The 20,579-nt window shown below is 38.7% G+C and overlaps 3 protein-coding genes across 3 annotated transcripts; all 3 read right to left on the bottom strand.

Moving 5' to 3' along the window:
- Window positions 1–1,374: 1,374 nt before the first annotated feature.
- On the bottom strand, window positions 1,375–7,198 carry gja9a (gap junction protein alpha 9a). Its single transcript, XM_043262100.1, has 2 exons — window positions 7,071–7,198; window positions 1,375–3,131 (listed from the first exon to the last, which is right to left on the bottom strand). The coding sequence occupies exon 2, from the start codon at window positions 3,107–3,109 to the stop codon at window positions 1,613–1,615; it is 1,497 nt and encodes a 498-aa protein (XP_043118035.1). The 5' UTR covers window positions 3,110–3,131; window positions 7,071–7,198; the 3' UTR covers window positions 1,375–1,612.
- A 130-nt stretch (window positions 7,199–7,328) lies between these two features.
- Window positions 7,329–11,302, bottom strand: rhbdl2 (rhomboid, veinlet-like 2 (Drosophila)). The gene is made up of 8 exons (XM_043262101.1): window positions 10,932–11,302; window positions 10,362–10,582; window positions 9,514–9,662; window positions 9,182–9,294; window positions 8,630–8,730; window positions 8,476–8,536; window positions 8,262–8,323; window positions 7,329–8,124 (listed from the first exon to the last, which is right to left on the bottom strand). The coding sequence occupies exons 2-8, from the start codon at window positions 10,578–10,580 to the stop codon at window positions 7,942–7,944; spliced, it is 888 nt and encodes a 295-aa protein (XP_043118036.1). The 5' UTR covers window positions 10,581–10,582; window positions 10,932–11,302; the 3' UTR covers window positions 7,329–7,941.
- Window positions 11,303–11,729: 427 nt separating this feature from the next.
- On the bottom strand, window positions 11,730–19,564 carry akirin1 (akirin 1). Its single transcript, XM_043262086.1, has 5 exons — window positions 19,258–19,564; window positions 14,060–14,206; window positions 12,683–12,817; window positions 12,429–12,500; window positions 11,730–12,289 (listed from the first exon to the last, which is right to left on the bottom strand). Exons 1-5 carry the CDS (start codon window positions 19,460–19,462, stop codon window positions 12,279–12,281), a joined length of 570 nt encoding a protein of 189 aa, XP_043118021.1. The 5' UTR covers window positions 19,463–19,564; the 3' UTR covers window positions 11,730–12,278.
- Between the last annotated feature and the right edge of the window lie 1,015 nt (window positions 19,565–20,579).

Here is a 20,579-nt window from a genome sequence, read left to right as displayed (position 1 = left end):
AATATTTCAAGTCAGAAAATAAAGTATTTTTGTATGAGGACTCAAAATATATATCTATAGACTTTAGTCCAGTAGATGGTGCTGTGAGCATTTAAAATATTCCAGGTTTAAGCTGTATTATTAACACACTGTACTGTGTATTAATAGCAATTTTCAAATGACTGTTGTCTTTTAATGTGAAGTAACAGCTTCCTTTTTCTCTGTGATTCTTCTCTTCATAAACAAGTGTAAGAACAAGTACAAGAATAAGAATAGTTTCCTGAAGATACTTTCTTTAGTGCAATAGAATGACATGAAGAGACGACAATGACAAGTTAAAAATAGCTCCAGCTCTTCCAGGGGAACACCAAGGCGCTCCCAGGTCAGCCAAGAGACATAGTCTTCCCTGGGGCCTCCTTCCGGTGGGACATGCCCAGAACACCTTGATTGGGAGGCATCCAGGGGGCATTCGGAACAGATGCCTGATCCACCTCAGCTGGCCTCTCTCGATGTAGAGGAGCAGCGGGTTTACTCCAAGCTCCTCACCTTAGCTCTAAGGGGGTGCCAGCCACCCTACGAAACTCATTTCGGCCACTTGTATGCAGGATCTCATCCTTTCGTTCATGAATCAAAGCTCATGACCATAGGTGAGAGTAGGAACATAGATCAACCAGTAAACCGAGAGCTTCCCTCACTCGTGAACAAGACCCCAAGATACTTAAACTCCCCTATTTGAGGCAGGAACACCAACCTGAAGGGGACAAGCCACCCTTGTCCGACTGAGAACCATGGCCTCAGACTTGGAGGTGCTCATTGTCATCCTGGACGCTTCACACTCAGCTGCAAACCGCCCCAGTGCTTGCTGTAGGACCTGGCTGTAGGACCCCACAAGGGACAAGGTCGAATGCCTTTGCAAATGTGGACTGATTGGGCATTTTATTAATATTTTATTCTATGTCCTTTGTGAAGGACACTAGGACTGAGTTTATTCAACTGTTGTGAATAATCTCTCTCAAAATGCATTTTAAATATACCTTTAGTCCTGGTGTCCTCTATAGTGGGGTAACAGGAACGGGAAATCATATTTGGATTCCATAACATTTTCCTGAGATGTTGCTTTATGACAAACAATTTCAAAGTTATTTAAATGACAATTACAAAATATAATTATATTTCATAAGGATGTATAATTTTTCACTAAATGAATTTTAGCCATTTTAGACCTTAGATTTTGAGACTTAAATAAAGATTCAATATCTGGTTTAATTGCATTGTGAATCAGACCAGTTTATTATATAAATATGACATATGCACACAAAACTTTTCCACAACATTATATTTTTATTTAGTTTTAATTAGTATTTTTTTTTTACCATTACATCATTTTGACTTCTGATGCAGGAAGCACTCAAAAAGAGAAATGTCCAGATAAGAAAAAGGCATAAATAATCATACATGTAGTCATACTACTGTTAATGAAATATACTGGCTAAATTGATATGTAAAAACAGAACACAAACAAAGCATTAAGGAGTGCAGCAACTATAGAGTTGAGTGTAGATGTTGACATAGATGTTCGTTTTACATAGATTGTAAAAATTACATGGCTACCATCTTTTATATTGACTTTTTCTCATATCTGCAGGTCTGTAGGAGCTGCTCTTCTGCTACTTGAACTGCTGGCTAGCGAGGCACGATGACTCGGTGACGCTCGTGGACTATGTCGTGATTCAGAGCTGGATTCTTCTATTGAATCAGGAGAGGTGGGCCTGCTCATTTTGGAATCAGACCTTGATGAAGTACGAGCTCGCACAGCAGTGTAGGGACAGCGGGCCTTAGCGCCTTCCAAGGAATCCGTGTCTGAGCCATTACCTTCCACGACCGTTGAGCAGTTCCAGGGTGCGCTGACCTTCCATGGCTTCTTTCCCACGCCGGATGACGTGTGAGAAGACTCCCTGGGGTGGCTCGATACGTCTGAACTCTTAGACTCCTGGCCTTTCTTGAGCAGAGGTGGAGGGTGGATAGCATCTTCTCCTTCATCGTGCTTTGGCGGAGTGACAGAGTTGCAAGGCGGTGAGCGCGTATCGCTGCTGGTGTTGTTGGAATTACTGTTGTGCTCCGTGGGACTGTTCTGTGAGTACTTAGGTGCATCAGAACCGTTTTTGGCTTGCATATCGCTCTGAACGGGCAAGAAAGCAGAGGACGGGTTGATCAAAGGTGGGTAGGCACTTCCATCAGGTGGTCTCTCGAGAAGAAGGTTGTATCCACTCGGTGCTGAAGCAATTGTGGCCTTCCGGCCCGTGGAGGTGCCAATGCATGTCTGATGCACCACAGAATCTTTCTTCAACTTGTTAGAATAGTAGCTGTCATCGAGATCGTCCCTCAGCTGGGGGTAGTAGTTCAAAATTATCTTTTTAAGCTTCTTGTAGCCCAGGTGCATGATCTCCAGGATGTTGAGAAACAATGAGATGGCAGCTATGCATTGCATGAACACCATGAAGACGCTTTTTTCAGTGGGTCGAGATACAAAGCAATCCACTGCGTTCGGGCAGGGCTCCCGCTCACATTTGTAGAGCGGGTTTAGTTGAAACCCATACAGAACATATTGTCCGGTCATGAAACCCACCTCCACGGCAGAGCGAGTGACTATGTGTGCCACGTAGGTGCGTAAAAGAGACCCTCTCAGGGGAGCTTTGTTTAGCTTCCCTTGGTCGATCTGCCGAAGCTCACGCTCTATTTTGCGTCGCACCTCGGCCATCTCTATGTCCACGGCTTCCAGTTCACGTCTCAGCGCCAGTTTTTTCCGCTGCCGTTCTTTTTCCAGGGCTCGGAGACGGTAGAGAGCATGGCCCATGTATACCAGCGAGGGGGATGAAACAAAAATGACCTGAAGCACCCAGTATCGGATGAGGGAAATGGGGAAGGCTTTGTCATAGCACACGTTGCGGCAACCAGGCTGCTCGGTGTTGCAGATGAAGTCAGCCTGTTCGTCGTTCCACACATCCTCCGCCGCTACACCAAGCACCAGCATGCGGAAGATGAAGAGGATGGTCAGCCAGATCTTCCCCACCATGGTGGAGTGGATATGCACCTCCTCTAAAATCCCACCAAGAAAGTTCCAGTCTCCCATCTTTACTCTGGCATTTTTGTGTCTGTAAAGAGAGGAAACAGGGAGCAAGAATCGTGAAAACGGACTGCAGGGATCAGTTCACATATTTTGCAGCGATCCTTGGCCTCGACATCCTAGTATGTCCTAAACATTGACTAAACTAGCTATATCCAGACACCAAGAAATATTCTTACATGTTGCACTGATAAAACAAATGGAATCATTTTACTCATCTTGAAAGACAAGTCAAAGCTTTCAATAAACCTAATCTGCTAACAACACACAGCAATATGCAAAAATACAATCTATAAGATCTGAAACTGAAACCAATTCTTGTTCCCTATTCTTATTATACTTAAAAACCTGATACCTCATTGCACTGTTACATACTATAACAAACCCTGAAATAGAAACATGTTTGCGATCTAATGTAATGTCTCTTTTTTGACAGATAGTTCTTAAGATTTCTTAATTTTGTATTTGGTAGCTTTCTTTTCATTTTATCTAAAAACCTTAAGAAAGAGAATGTCAAAAGAATGAAATAGACTAGTGGTTTCATTTTAATATTAAAATTCATTAAAATAAAATCAAATTGATTTATATGATTTATAGTAAGTAATAAAATAAAGATACACAAAATACATTGCCGGACTAAAGCTACAGATGAAAGATCTCAACTGCAAGCTTTAAAGCATTGCAGGTTCATGTTATAAACAGTAAACACCCTCCAACAAAATTCAGATTAATGTAATTAATCCCAAATATGGTAGCCAGTTCAGGTGTGTGTATATATAACACCTTTAAAGTTGTCCAAATTAAGTTCTTTCAAAATGCCTATTACTAATCAAAATTATTTACAAAATATTTTAACCTCTTAACTGTCACACACAGACATTACGGTGCACACCTTACTTACAAAAACATTTTGTAATATGATTTTGATGTACAATGACCATTTCTCATGATTTCTAAAGCGTGATAGGGAACTAAGACTTTCTGTGACAAAGGTCTAAACTCCTGTTATGATGTATATTTTTGTTAGGTGCAATATGTGTCATAAATGAATCTATATGAAATCTATTTTCCTTCATAATTATTTAACAAAAAAGGGCTTAGACCTTTTCAACAATATATATTTTGTCATGATTACATTCAATATAGTGAAGTAAACTTCCCGGTGAGGGGACGGGGGGACAGTTCAGGAGATAATAGAACATGATCTTTACTTTATATGATTTTGGCATAAAAGAAACATTTATAATTTATTAATGTATTTTTGGCTATTAATACAAAAAAACGGTGCTACTTAAGACTAAGGTTTTGTGGTCCAGGGTCTCATAATGTAAAAAAAAAAATTGTCCAGGGCAAAACATAGTATCAGTATAAATGAAGCTCGCTTAACTGTCGTCACTAAAAACTTGCTAAATAATTTGCAAAACATACAATGCATGCTATTGTTTTGTTGATGGTCTTTAAGCATCCAATTGTTAAAAGTAAACACAGATAAAACATCAACATACCTTAAACAAATAAGGAGAAAATGAAGTAAATCCTCATGGTAACTCAAAAGCTAGTCCAACCTACGCATCGTTAAGTGCTAAAAGACTCATGCCATCCTTATCAACGTTAAAGGTCTCGGCTAAACACAAAACAAGCAGGTCTTCTTGCTGCCAACTTATAGTCATGCAGGAGAAATCAATGCGCTAGCCGATGCCATTTACCTTACAGCAGTATGGACAGACTGCCGGTGCTTTAGATCCCCGCGGGTCATACAAGCGCAACGAGGCTGCCAAAATATAAAAAAATCGTTGGTGACCTGCACATCTGACGCAGCACATCACCTGAACTTTTGTGACCCCTTCTTTCCTCTCTGCTGGCACCACAAGAGGGTTTCCGAATGCGCAGGGGTCTTTTGGCAAGCGCTGCTTCTGTGTGTCAGTCCGTCAATAATCAGTACTCCACTATGAATATGATGAAGGGAACACTGAATTGATTCAGTTTGCCAGTGTATGCCATGCGTAAATAAAACATTGCGGAATTATAACCCCCCCACTGTACGAATTTAAGGCTCGGATACACTTGGTGGCCTCTTCCTGCTCTTAATCGGTCTTGCACATTTGATTGCTAGTTAACACCCATTACATAATGATTTTTCTGCTGAAATAGCCCGAGTGTGATGAACCAGATGCACATGTAGAACTCGACTGGTGGATTTCCAAGTTGAGAGTAACTTGTTTTATTCTTATAATATGGAATAAAACAGCAAAAGGCTGAGAGTGATTGTTTATTCTTTTCCAGGAAAGCGTTCGCAGCTAAACGCCGCGCTTTCTAATGCCATTTGGCCACATGTTTGCACTATACTTTCAGCAGTCAATACCCTGAGAAGCAATCAATCGGTCATGTCCGATTTCATACTCTGCTGGGTCCAGCCCAATGTAATTAAGTTGTCTCTGCTAGTTGTGGTGATATTTTATTCCATTTAAAAGAAATCAATGGTGCAACCCCATTACGCTCACTAACTATGCAGTTGGTTGCTTTCATCCGAGGCCTGCAACATCTATTTAGGGGTATATCAGGCAAGCCCTAATTAATGTAGTGAGTGAGCCTCTTCATTACACAATATGATTCAGACCAGACATTACTTTAATGAGTAACTAAATTAAACCTTTGGTATTTTTTTAAAAGGTTAGCTTGAATGCATTTTATGCTCCCTGATGAGAGTTTAATTATTCCGCGGATATATTCATAAAAAAGAGCATTTATATATTTAAGCACCCTAACCCGCTCCTAAACCTAAATAATTTTTTATGATAACCTAAATCTGAGCTCAATTCAGTATTTACATTCTAGACGTATCTAATTTATACATCATTATGTCAACACGTCCATTGTAGATGGGGTCAGGGAGAACAAAATTACACAAAAGCTAAAAGCTAAAAACTTAGCCATTCTAAAAACTTAAAAATGTATTTAATATTATTTTTAAATTATTAAAATATAATTTCAATTAATATTTTATAGTGGTTAATGTATACAATTTTTTTTTTAATCATGACATTCTTATAAAAATAATGTAAATGTAATTTATTGCTGTGGTGGCAAAACTGATTTTTAAGCAGCCATTACTCAGCATTACTTGGTGGTCAAGAAACATTTCTTGCTGTATTATCAGTGATGAAGACAGCTGTGCTGCTATGTTTTTGTGGAAGACCTATTTTTTTCGTTATTATAAAAAGTAGTTCAAAAGAATAGCATTATTTGTTTGTAAAGTCATAGCCATGACAGGGTAGTGTGTGTGTGTGTCTGTGTATATGCATCTAACAATAGATTGGTATGAAGTATGGTTGTGGTAAACACGGGTAGCAGGAGAATGTGGAGACAGTGACGACTAATCACATTTCTGTGTTACTCGGGGACAAAGAGCTGAACATTCAGTTGAAAACACAGACACAGACAGTCAATTAAGGTCTAAAATTAGCCCAGAATTAGATTAATACATATTATTCCAGGGGGTGGAGCCTCACACATTGATTTGATACACAACACAAATTCTGGATTGTACAGGAAAGTTCTGCTACAGTCATGAATTTGCCTCGCATCAAAAGCCCCTCTTTGCATCCTTAAATGCCCTTTGAGGACTTACAGGTCATTTTAGAACCATTCTTAACATCACACGGATACTCAGTTTTATTGTGTAGCAATGGTCAGGACTACTATTAGTATATAATAAGATCACTTTATGATATCATGCTTGAAAGCTCAATGAATTATTTTGTGCCACGTGGCTGGAGTTTGTTTGTTAAATTAAGAATAACAAACTAAATAGGGGATTGTACGTTATTTTAACAAGCTTTCCCTGCAGCCAACGCTCTGTATAATTACAAAGGACCTCAGTTAACACTGAAGTGCCATAAATATCATAGTAACTCACATGTTTGTAATAAAAACAGTTCCAAATGATTTTTTCGTGAACTGAAAATACCTTGAATGTTCTGTTTAGACTGACAAGAACACTGTATCCATACTGGCCAGCAATCGATCATCTGTTTGGGAGAACTACCATCCGCTAATTAGAACAGAGGGAACAGAGGACAGCAGTTGTTGTGGGATGCTTTCCGAAGTAAACTCACTTCACCTTGCTTTAGCACAGCATTTATTTCACACCCGAATTAATCAAGGAGCTATATTAAAAACACAAAAAAGCATAGATAAATGAAATAGAGCCATACGGACACACTGGTTTTAAAATGCTTGTACAGTATTTTTTATATAAATGACAACTTAACAGCACATGTCCAAACTTCAACGCATTTCTGAATCTTAATGAATTGATAATCAAGGATAAATATCCAAGGTAACCGTAGATGCATATCATTCATATGGATTTGACACAATTTTATATTGATTAAAGGTCTACAACTTACGCAATACCGCAATTAAACTACGTTAGCGTGACCTCAGGTTGAGGTCTGTCTACATATTGATCAGTGTTGCCCTCTACTGGTATTGTGATGACATCAATATTCAAACCAAAAAAATTAGACATTTAGGTAGCTTTTATAAAATTACAGCAAGTTGTAGACTACTCTCAAAAGGGCTCAGTAATTTGTGAATATAAAATAAATGGCCCCACCAAATATGTACAAAAAAATTAATATTAAGCTTGTCTTTGTTCCTGAGAAACTACATTATCTTGGATATAAATTACAGAATAGTATAAGTCTGTCTTTATGTGTGTAGTGCATTAGCATATGAGTCTTTAAAAACCAAAAGGATTTTCTGACATTGACCTGAGACCCGCTCCTTTTAAAAAGCTATGATTGTCCGTTGTAAACTGATGCGTGACTTCCTCCTCACGCAGGTGCCGGGGACAAGAAGATGTTGAAAATGACAGCAAAAAAGAAGAAGGCGATGTATCCCACAATGCACAACCAGAAGCGTGGGTCCTTCAGAAGCTCTTTACTGTAGTTGGTGAAAAACACATAACCGACGGTCATGCCTGCTACCCCACCGGCAATATGGGCCACAAAGGAGACCTAACCAAAAATAAAAAGCCAAATATGAAGTATCTTTCTAGTATATTAACAAGACTATTACCTGACAGCTAGGTGCACGGATATAAATGCCTGTTCAATATATGGTCTCACCAATATAAGGTTCAAAAGCATCTCACCTTCATACCAGCCTCGTGGGTAATGAATCTTCTATAAATAGCAAATCCAACATCTGTTCCAACTGTTAAAAAAAAACCAATAATAATAATAAAAATGACTATTTTATTTGCCAGTACAAAGGTCTAGACATAGTGTTTAGTTTTGTCTATTAAAAGCAGACCACAAAAGAAAAAGATGCCAGATGTCATGAATGGACAATGGAAACGGGCTCACCAATCAGAACAATCACTAAGATGCGAAACACTCCCAGAAGTGGCATCATCTCCCTGAAATTCTAGAAGAAAATGGTCAATTTGGTACTTTATATTTATATTATATTAATTGCATTTTATGATATCCCATCAAATATTACAGGAAATCTACTCACCACCACAGCATTCATGAAGTAACCTCCTATGAGTGCATAAACACCACCAGAAGCTCCCACAAGAGCACTGTAAGGATCAAAAATGGAGCTGGCGAGAGAGCCTGAAAGAGGATTCATACACATGCATTCAATGAGAATATGAAGAGAAGCTCAGGCTAAAAAAATAAAGTGAATGAAGTCAAATATGTAATATATAACTCAGATGTGACAGTTAGGACATCAGAAAGATTTATATTTCTTTTAAATAAATGCTATGAACTTTCTATTCAAAGTATTCTGAATTATTAAAACACTGTTTGCAATATTGATGAGCGTCAAATTCTAGAATGATTTCTGAAGGACCATGCAACACCGAAAACCAAAGAAATAATCTTTATTTATATAAAATTACAGTTTGAACTGTATTTTTAAACTAAGAAATGCAGCATCGGGGAACACAGTAGACATCTTTCTAACATATTTTGAAAATCGTCAACTGAATGAGAATGTGATATTATATACCATATCCTTTATAGTCAATTTCTAATATAAACTACTGAAACGCAGACCCACCTGCAAGGACCCCAGACATATAGACCATGCCGACTTCAAATCCCTTGTGCACCAGCTCCAAAGGAATGCCCAGAAAAAGCTGCATTATCAGGTTTCCCAAGATATGCTCCACACTAAACCAAGAAAGATGGTCAGATGCATGTTAAAAAAAGTTACCAATACGGAAACGACTTGGATGTCAGATCCAGCTGATTTGTCAATCTACAGTTTAACAGGAGTTTAATTATGTCACCGCAAGGCGCTAAAAGAGTTTATTGAGCATGTTTGTGTACAGTTTGTGTATACTGAAGATAGACAGTCTGAACTGAAGAAAGGCAGCACAATCCCCTTACCCGGCATGTACAAACATGTAGGATAAAAACCGCCAAGCCTCCTCCCGCTGTTCAGGCTTATAGGTAAGAGGACTCTCCCAGATCCCTACTCCCAGCGTTACCCACTGCTTTTGAGGCTTCCATACTGCATAGTAGATAAACACTCCCAACTGTCAATTGAAAACAGACACAAGTTTGTGACCGCTTTATTCCAGTTGCCACAAAGCACTAACCAAAACCTGGTCTCAGCATCTCAAAAGTCATTCGTTTCTACAAAAGCAGTTGGCTCGGCACGTCATGTTAGTGGAAAATAAGTAAAATTAGTGATTTGTAAAAGTATAACAAATATGATTTTGGTTTCATTTTGGTTTTTTTAATGGCTTTCCAGCAGAAGGTCTCATAAGTTTCTTCATTTTTCAGGTCTATTTTGAGGAATGTCCATGGAAACAAGGATGAATCCGGCTTTTGAAACACTGTGGCTAGGACTGGCCAAACAGAAACGGAAAAGTGGAAAGCTGGGCTCAAAAGAATCTCAGTTTTTTCCATAGTGAGGCATCTCAACGAAAACATTAGCAAATTATGGAAATGTACTGGTGCTGCAAACTGATTTTGTTTTACTATGAACAAACATATTGTATATAACAACATTTACATTAACATTTTGAACAACAAAAAAACAGCTTAAAGAAGTCTAAAATAGTTTGCCAGCCATACAGTCTCTGACTCTGATCCCTTGGTTGGTTTTAAAGGGGTTTTCAGCTTGTTTAAGCTGTTGAGGCTTAAAAGACAGTAACTGTGGTGCCAGTAGAAACAGTTTAATTCATCAGTTAAGCAGAAAGACAGTTTTTGCAGCAAACAATCGATCGTACCTCCACTAAACTGATGAGGATGATGAAGATTGGCGGCGGGCAGCAGTTGGCTCGCTCCAAATACGTCTCCCGCAGCTCCTCGGGAAGCATCCATCTAGAAACATGCTTCTGAAACTTCTCGACCCTCCGACCTCTTCTCTTGGGATCACCCCGATTATCACCTTCTTCATCGCTCTGCGCGCGAAAAGCGTCTTGCTCTTCGATGTCATTATCGCCCATTTCTTATTAATATGGAGAGAAAAAAAAAGACGTCTGCATTCACGGACAAGAATCGACTTGAAAAGAAACCTAAAATACAGTCCAAAGATTTCGGCTTCACGGTTTTTTTCACTCTCTCTTCCGGAGCTGTTGGCTCTTCCTGCATAAACAAACTCATCCTGTATGAATTTTTTACGATTCAGTGCTTTTTGTGAGCCGAAATGAACAAGTTATTTTCATGTTGTAGACCACGAGCACGTGCTTTCTACGGATGTTTAAAATGTGTTACATGGAGCTAAATTTAGTGTCTTATGTCCGAAACTGTTTAGCATACGTGTAGACACTTTTAAAACAACACTTCAGGCAACTCACCCCTTTTCTTCTGATCCACCGCCTCTCAACCGAGTAACTTACAGATTTCTGCGAGAGCGCGCGCAAATCAGGGTTCATTAATGTTATAGGTTTCAAAAACAAAAACAAAAGAATATATAGTTTTAAATATCCCGAAAAAGCAAAAGGTCGTTGTGTGACCACTACGGACGGAAAGACGCACTTCTTGGACGTTAATTACAGGCTTTATCCAGCTTTTCCGGTTCCAGTCTTCCTTCCTGTTGTTTCAAACTGGAGAGTGTGTAGAATCGTTTTATGTTTACTTACGTTCAACGAAAAAAAGACACCTATGACCCGCCAAAGTTTAGTAGTCTTTACCTGCCCTTCCTCAAACCGCCACACCTGAAGTCACGTGACCCAGGCATTCACACATTTTAAGCATTTCTTCCAAACGAAACTTAACGATAAAAGCGACATGTTTCAATCACAACTAAACAAAACTATGCTAAAGTACAGTGTTAAAAAAAAAAAAAAAAAAAAAAAAAGTCAAGGTGCAGCCTAACCCCATAATGAGGGTTAGAACTCTTTATAATCATTAGAGGTCGCTATTGCAAGTACAATTAATATTTGAGTTTCTTAGGTACTTGATTTTTGTTTGACGTTATTTATTCGCTAATGTCTTTTATGCACAAGAATTTAGTCAAAAATAATGACGTGTTTGTGTTTCATTTTAACAACTTCAGTGCACTATTAAATACACAGAAAATACCAAACAAGATAGGATATTTCAAAGGCTTTTTAACAAAAAACCAGTCAGATGTTTTATAAGAACATATGACAACAATATATATTTGTGTTTTAAACCAAATTTAAATTGACATTCAAACATACGAACCTATACACAATTTATTACAGAAAATATTTGCAAGAAATCGAATCGGTACAATTCCTGACTTATCACAGATTTTTTATTTGTCAAAAAAGAAAAAAAAAAAAAAAAAAATTGGAGAGTTAAAAACAGACTGAAGGATAGAGGAAGAGTCTGGTATATCTGCTGCAGGTCAGTCACATTACATTATACAGAGATGATCGCATCAGCCAAGCTTTTTACAGCGGTAGTTTGACATCTTTTCCCACAATTTCTTAAGATTAAACTTCCTTAGAATGCATCTAGATATGCACGTTTGGTGTTGGGCCATCAGTAACAGTTCAGCAAAAAAAATGGAGTTAAATGTGGATAGACCATGGCACCCAAGCATTTTAAAGGGGGGAGGAAAAAAAAAAAAAAAAAAAGAATCAAAAGTATGAGGAAATTTCAAGTGAAACGAAGTTGGCTGGTTCTACAGCAACCAGCTGCTGAAGGGTGGCTAGTACCATCTATAATGTTCTTCAAGACACATCTGAAAATAAAGAAACGACAATAATCAGAATTTGGGCAAACAGGTTACAACTAAAATCAGTGAAACAGTTGCAATACTGAAACGAATACAATGACAAAAATGTAAATAGATGTCTAACAGAGGAACTTAATATACTCACAGCTTGCAGGCCTGGCGCCATATCTTCGCATAATCTGATCCTGTGTGAATTTCACAAAGGACTCATATTGTTCTTGAGGTTAAAAAAAAAAAAAAAAAAAAAAAAAAAAAAAAAAAAAAAAAAAAAGGGGGAAGAAAAACAGCACATTAAGAACACAATTCAGTCATGAACTGATAAAACCAGAGAATGAATGAATAAATAAGAAATGCACGTGAAATCTAATATACAACTGTGTGGAATCTGCAATGTTGTACCTGCAAGCTTTGTGTTCAGTATCTGTTCGTATTCTTCACGCATCTTTTCCTCGTGATCTTTGATAAGGCGCTCACACAAATAGCCAACCTGCCTCAGTGTGAACAGTGGCTGATCCTTCTTCAATGATGAGGCACCTAAAAACAGAAATAGAAATCTTAATATCCGTCCTTGATCACGTGACTTTGCAAAATGACAAAATACCTACACTACTGTTCAACAGATGTGTCTTTGTAAGAAGTCTCGTGCTCTAAAGCAGTGTGTATATATACTTTGATCACTTTTATTTTCAGTTGTAGTCAATGTAATTGTTTAAAAAGTTTAAAAGCGACTCATTTTTCCAAATGCCAAGTTCTACAAATACGCTTTACACTCGACAACTTCAATCTGGATGATAGTCATGAGTAGAGAACGCCACAACTCGTATCTCTCGCATTTCTGCATATTCAAACATGCAAGAGTCAACAGCATTCGACTTAAACTCTGCACTCTCTTCACACTGCACATTACAACTTCCTGCAAAGCGCAGCTACAGCCCTAAACAAATGCAACTGAATTGCTCTTAGTACTGCTGTAAAATGGGTTCATAAAAAAATAAAAATAATAATAAAACTACACTATAAATGAAAACACCTCTTTTAAATGTATAGCACAGTAATGGAGGCAGCAATATATGATAGGACATATAAATGGCTATTCTTTCATTATGCAAAACTATTATAACACAAAAGGCAAAATATAGCGCTACAAACAGCTTATGCACATAATGACGCACTAGAAGCATTAAGAGAACAGACACCGATGTGTAGTGTATCCGTGCGATTTATCAAGCCTTATATTTTAACAATTTTAAACTTTAGTTACCGCGCGCTTTGAGAATTTCATTGTCTTGACTGCTGTAAGCGAACACGCCATGCAGTTTGAACGCTGAATGGAGGATGACAGACAGCCGCAGCAAAGAGAGGAGTTGGAATTTATTGACTTAATCTGTACATTAAACTATAACTCCTCTATGGTGCTTTTTATTTATTTTTTCCCTTTTGTGGGGCTTACTGAGAATTGGATGAGTGCATTCCTAATAGCTATAGACTGGTGTAAAGTTGGAACTCTACTACAAAACTGCACACCTGGTATAAAGAAAAATGCTGATAAGTAGTTTAAGCACCTTTATGCAATGATTTTAGCCATTTCCTTGGAGCTCCCTAACAATGCGCATTTTGCCGGTCTCTTTAATCAAACATACCTGATCCAGTCATAAGCTCCTTTGGTTCATGGGTGTGTCAGACAAAAGGAGAAATTCCAAATGTGCAGTGGTGGGGGTGGGAGGGCTTCAGGGACAAGGCTGAAACCACTGGACATTGTGTTTTGAGTGGACTGACCTGTGGGAGAGCTGGGGGAGGTGAGGGCGGGACTGGAGCTCTGGATATCAGTGGAGCTGCAGGGATCAGTCTGGTTGAAGGCCCCTTCCAACTGCCGTCGCCTCTGATAGCGACTGTACTCCTGACGAATGTTCTGGAAGATCTGCTCTGTGGGGGTCAAAGATAGACATTCAAGAGTTAACAGCAATTCTAACTTGGCTTAAATTAAAGAGGGGGAAAAAAAAAACCCTCAATCGAGTAATAAGTATTTCTGGAAATCCAATCTTTTCCAAGAAATAAACTTCCTTGCGTTTAATCATCTACAATAAAGTGGTGAGGAAGAGCAGTACTCACTGGCATTACTTCAAGCTCATACAATGTAGATAGGATATCCTGCTTTCACATTACGTCCCATGACGAAAATAAGGTATGAAGAAATGAGTTTCACTTCAGTTTTATAATTCAGCCACATTGGTGCACTGACATCACCACTAACAAACAATTAAATATCAGGGGAGAAAAAAAAAAAAAATGGGATGAAGGTTAGTTTCATTCAGCTTTGAGGTGGCTCAGACTTATTTCTGGAAACCAAATCTGGGTGACAGGACTGCAGTGCGGAGGGGAACAATGAAACCAGGAACATCCTAGAATCTCTTTTTTTTTTTTGAAAAACTGGGTTAAGTTTGGTCCCCTGTCTTGACTTTCAACACCGGTGACTGACTCAAAACTGGGAATTAGAAATCAGCACGATTTCCATGAGCTAAACTAACATTCTGCCCGTCTTAATTTATCACAAAAGGAGAGTATTTGGAGGGCGAGTTTCTTAACTTCCTCAATGTAGGTCATTTAAAGCTTCAAGGGAGGGCATCTATCCGAGGACACTTGCATCACTTATCTTGGGTGGGGAGCTCAGAGCTTCCCCTTCTATTTGCATCGGCCTTCAAGTAGAGGACGAAAAGAGGGGAAACTCGAGGGGTGCCAGCTTCTCTAGCTTGATGATAATGCATTCCAGCCAAGCAGGCAGTGTGGCTACAAACTAACAAAAGCACCACACTGCAGAAGAGACTTCCTGTGTTTACAATGTAGCTCTCATCTGATAGGCTTTTATTTGTTTAAACACAGGAAGGCTTTGCACTCCCAATAAAGAGGTGTTGTGGAGGCTAAGCGCAACTTTACGCCAGTGTATTTCAGACAGCGTATTTTAAAACAAGCGACTCACTAATGAAGTGTAGATAATCTTATAATGAGGGTTCTTCCACACAATAGAGGTGCTACTTGTTGACAACAGCGTTGCTAAATGTAGACTGAATTGTGTGTTTTGGACCGAAACCAAACAAATAAGAATATATTCACCCCAAAATTAACACTCATTCCAAACAGTATGACTCCCTTCCGTGGAACAAAAAGGAATGAGATTTTGAAAAGTCTTTTTGGGGGTTAGTGGCATCCAGTGATGTTTGCATGGTGAAAAACAGATTAAGACAACTAAACAATAAAAAAAAAAAATCAATAATAAAGAACAAATGTGATTATCGTTTTAATTGCATCTATCTGCTTTCCTTAATGCATAACTTCAATCTTATGATTGCATTCTTATTTGTAAATACTAGAAAGTCACTTAAAGGGTTAGTTGACCCAAAAATTAAAATTCTGTCATTAATTACTCCCTCTCATGTCGACCCAAACCCATGAAGTCTTTACTCGACTTTGGAATATTTTAGGAGTGTAATATTTTGGAGTGTATTCCGACCCTCCATGGACAGCAACATAACTGAAGTGTTCCCAGACCCAGAAACATAATAAGGACACAAGTAATACAGTGCATGTGACATCAGTGGTTCAATTATAATTTTACAAATCTGTTAGAGCACATTTTGGGCACAATGGAAACAAAAATAAGAACTTTATTCAACAATGCACATTTCTCGTAGCTTCATGGGGAAAAAAAAAAAAAAAAATTAAGGGCATGAGAAATGAAAGAAACTACAGTGAGTAATGGGCTCATTCTTTAGTAAAGGAGCACCAGGCGTGCATGTGTCAAACAGATAAAGCAGGAGACAAACAGAGATTATCAAAAAAATCATTAGTTGCAACTTCTTATTATAGTCCAAAGGTTAAGGTTTTGGATGCCATGAAGGAAAAGAAAAAAAAACTAAGATAAATGGAAAAAATTGTTTTAGCTGATTACAGTTATGCAAATCAGTCACTGCCAATGGGCAACACCAGCCCTCTTGAATGACAGGTGAGCCCCTCCGCCTATATCAAATGCTGCCAAATGCTGAGACCAGGTCCAACAGGTTACTTAGCAACTGTAACCTTATATGGTCAAACCAAGCAATCAATCACAGTGGCTTCCTGAGTGAGGATGGGGAACGATTCAAGGCCCAAAAGCACAGAACAGGGATAATACAACCACAATGGAGGTGTGGGATGAACTGGACTGGGGGGAGGGGAGTGCAAGTGAGTGTAGAGTTGAGGCGTCTTATTCACTGCACTGCCGAAGCTTTGAGAAGGGAATTTAAAAACCCCAAACTGGCAGGAAGGGCCCTCGAGCTAAGGGGCTCAAGCCCAGGGTGTGCTCCTGCAGGGAGCTTAGATTCGGCGTGTTGTAGACGATCACGTGAGTTAGTTATTAAAGCTTTCGTGTTTGAATCCTAGATGTTAGAACAGCACAAAGATGAAGTAATCTCAGACACGGCTCAAAATAAAGATATTGGCTCATAGAGAATCTGTGAGCTGCTGATGGAGGCCATAAACGATGCCATTTAAATTTGCCCGTCTAGAGACATAAACCTAAATGAGGATGTTAATTAGGGGTGTTCAATGAAAACAATACGGGGCATTTGATTTCACAAAGACAAGACTATCAAACACCAAAGTGGGCTCAAAGGGCGGATACGTTCATTGTCATTTCAATCAGGCACTGATGGGCAGGCTTGGAACAGAATAAGCCCTCTTAAAAAAAAAAAAAGTTTCACAATGTTTGTCTAGCCAGTGTCATGCAAGATACTATCCCTGCTAGGACACCAAAGCCATTGCATTGACTGAAGGAACGCAAAATGGGTACTCTTTATGGCACCCAAACAGAAAGCCTATGATGCATCACGTTTAACTTTGTAAAAACAACTACCAATTTAACAATCATGTGTTACAAATCACATTATGAAGACAAAACTGAAAGAACAAGTAATTCATTGTGAGCCAACAGAAAAACAGAACAGCGTAACTGATTCTTCGTGTCACTAACAAATTATTTTGCCATCTCATAATACCAATAACAGATTCTCCAGCTAACCTACAAGCCTTTAGCCTGCTTAATGTATTCACACAGGTTCCTTCAATACCATTTTAATAATCTTAAAAAATAAAATTCTCACGTTTGGGAAAAAAAAAAGGAAATAAGCAGCTGAATTTAGATTTTCACATTTGATTTGTACATCCATGACCACTAAAAGAAGCTTCATCTTACATATAAATACAGCGGTTGCCCCAGTAAACAAACTTGTTTTTTAATGAACTAGGTCACAAAGAAGAAAGCCAAACAATTTCAGTTTCTGACATGCTACCCAGGGCCGTTTACATCCGTGGAAACTGCATCAATGTCACAATCAGGTCAAAACTGAATTTGAAGTTGCCAGGTGGTATGGTGGTCAAGTGGCACAAGTAGAAACTGCCAGAAAACAGTAGGCCTAATTGTCATAATTATGAGTTCTACAAATACGTGCATGTGATTTTTTGTTGTTGTTGGAACCTCACCATTAAGACGGTTGTAAATGCACACAGTTCTGCTCAGGTCATGTAACAAAAAGTGAAGATTTTCTTTCAAATGTGATAGAAAAGAATTCCTCTCTGTGTGTGTTCGTCCAAAACATTTGTGACCGTGGACCACAAAACCAGGAATAAGTGCCAACATATCAAACCGTGTAGTCCGAATGAAGTCCATATTCCTAATCAAAAAAGTTACATTGAGAAATTCACAAAACATATTGAACATGATCTTTACTTAATATCGTCATGATTTTTGAAATCAATAATTTTGAACCATAAAATGTATTTTTGGTTACTGCTATAAACAGCACCTTATGATCTTTTTAGTATGAAGGCAGATTTGTTTTGGTGTGAACAGGCCTTAAATCAGAAAGACACACTGAATCACAAATGATTACTGTTATCCTGTTCAGCTCAAAATACTTTAATTCTTTTAGCAAATATCTCCTTCAACATACTAGAACAATTGCTAATGGAATAGGAATCTGAAAAATCCGAACCTAAATCCCTACTGACGCGAGAGCCGAACCTACATTTCAGAAGTGATCGATTACAGTGAGTGCAAGAGCAAAGAGCAAGTGTTTTCCTCTTTAGCAGTGCTGTTCGTTTCACCCATACTTTACTCATTTATTCATTGAGGCGTCTTTTTAAGCGTGATAAAAGCTGTGACTGTTTTACAAGCGCTAAGCAGAAGGATTTGGGCGGGTTCGCCGAGGGGTCCATAAATTTCGCACAAAGCAGTACAAGTTTTCCAGTCTATGATAAGAAAAAAAAATACGACGTTAAAGAAATGAGCGATATTAAACAGCGAGTTATTAGTCTGCGTACATTGGCCTGGCTTCTCTTACACACAAAACGAACACTTCATTCGGTTAAAAACAATACTGTTCAGTCGAAACGAAATAACGCTATTGCACCCTCGCGCACATACCCACCTTTCCTCTTTGTTTGGACATACTGGTTCAATCCTGCTGATAAACTAACTGGATGAACGCAGAGGTAAACGTTAACCATCCAGGCCAGAGCTGGGCGTTTGTTTAAAAAAAGGAAAAAAGAAAAAAAAAGACTTTGTCGTGTGTATTGTTTTCGGTGGTAATGGTCGATGACTGTGCGTGCGTGCGTTCACACTAAGCCACGGGAGTTAAATGAAGCTCTGTGTCAGCTAGTCTGTATTAGCGGCCGCTTTCAGCCTAGCTAGCCGAGCTCAAAACAGCGTTTCATCCAAACTGCATAATTAACTACAGCCCAAACCCACTACTATACCATCCGTCGAGAGACACCCTTACGCGTTCAAATCGTCACGCGTAACATCTGAAGGGGGAACGGAATTAACGGGCTGTCGAAATTCAAATACCTACTAGCTGGTTAGCTGAGATTAAACAACCCCCCATTCCCCTCCTCCATGTCAAACAAACCGACGTTAAATGGCGAGAATCGGGCGTTTTTCTCACCTGGAGTTAGCCTGTGTTCTCCACCCATAGACTGGGGCGACATCGAGTGTGCCGGGCTCTCTGTTGACGGGCGAAGACTGCACCTCTGCGGGGAAGGAGTAGTCGGAGTCCCCGGTAGAGGATTGCACCTCCTCCGCTTGGGGGACTGCGGGCTGAGAAGGGCCTCAAACTCCATAGATCGCTTCAACGTCGCGCCACAAGCCATGATCGCTGATTTAATAAGACAATAAACAAAACCAACGGTAAAACAACACCTTTTCGATATTAAAACACGTCGAATTCTCCTTCTAAATCGCCTTTTTCGGGGTTTTTATTGAGCTTCACACGATCTCGGTGGCTCCCCCTCTGATCGCACACCGGTTTAAACACCAAGTGCCAGATTTGTAGCAAAAAATGCTAAAACTGCACAGCAGAGGACCGTACCATTCGCAGAGAGGGGGTTCGTATTATCTGCAGTTTTGTTTTTTTTCCACCCAGTAATATTAAAACATATTTGATTTGTTATTAACCAACAAACAATAGGTATGCAGAGCAAAGATTTTAAGATATATGCTTAAAAATTTTTACATTATTAGTAAATCTACTACAGTAATAATGGTCCCAACCTGTGATTACAGGTCCTTACTGTTGCCCTCTTTTTAACATAGTTTCCAGAGTGGTGTTGGTCCAAATCACAACGGTTATGAATAATGAAAGTGATAGTTATACTTACTCAGGTTGATGCTTGCCATTGTTTCACTTTTCCTGTATAAACGGACCTCTTTCACCGACGTTTATGTGCAGGCTATCTGAATATAAAATACTTTTGCTAAAAAATAACATCCTGTATAATAACATTTATTTACAGTCATCATTCCATCTTAAGTGTATCTATGAAATAGATAAGTATACCATATGAATGAATTATCTATAATAAATGTCTATTTTGTTTTAATATTATAAACATCATATATATTTTTCTCATTTAAACAGTACATCTTTACATGCACACTAAACTCTTTCAATTTACCTAAAGTCCTCATACATCAGTATTTCAGAACTCTAAGAAACAATACTTTTAATCTGAGAAGCTTTGGTCTCAGATGCCCACTCCTCCAACAGCTTAATCCTGATTGGTGTTTTACAGTCATATGACTCTGATCAACATTTATTGAGTGCAATAGTTTATTTGGCCAGTGGCCATTTCTCTGTATTTGCATGTTGGTGTCTGTTTGTGTTAGCTTTTAAAGCAGTCTTTATTGTTTAAACCACCTACGTTTTGTAGAAATGCACACCGTGAGGCTATTTCACACTCCATATTAATATCAGATGTTTTTCTGATA

Source organism: Puntigrus tetrazona, chromosome 16, assembly GCF_018831695.1.
Source record: "Puntigrus tetrazona isolate hp1 chromosome 16, ASM1883169v1, whole genome shotgun sequence".
NCBI classification, from domain to species: Eukaryota; Metazoa; Chordata; class Actinopteri; order Cypriniformes; family Cyprinidae; genus Puntigrus; species Puntigrus tetrazona.
Note: the sequence above shows the minus strand (reverse complement) of the source record. Positions and strands in the feature narration are given on the sequence as shown.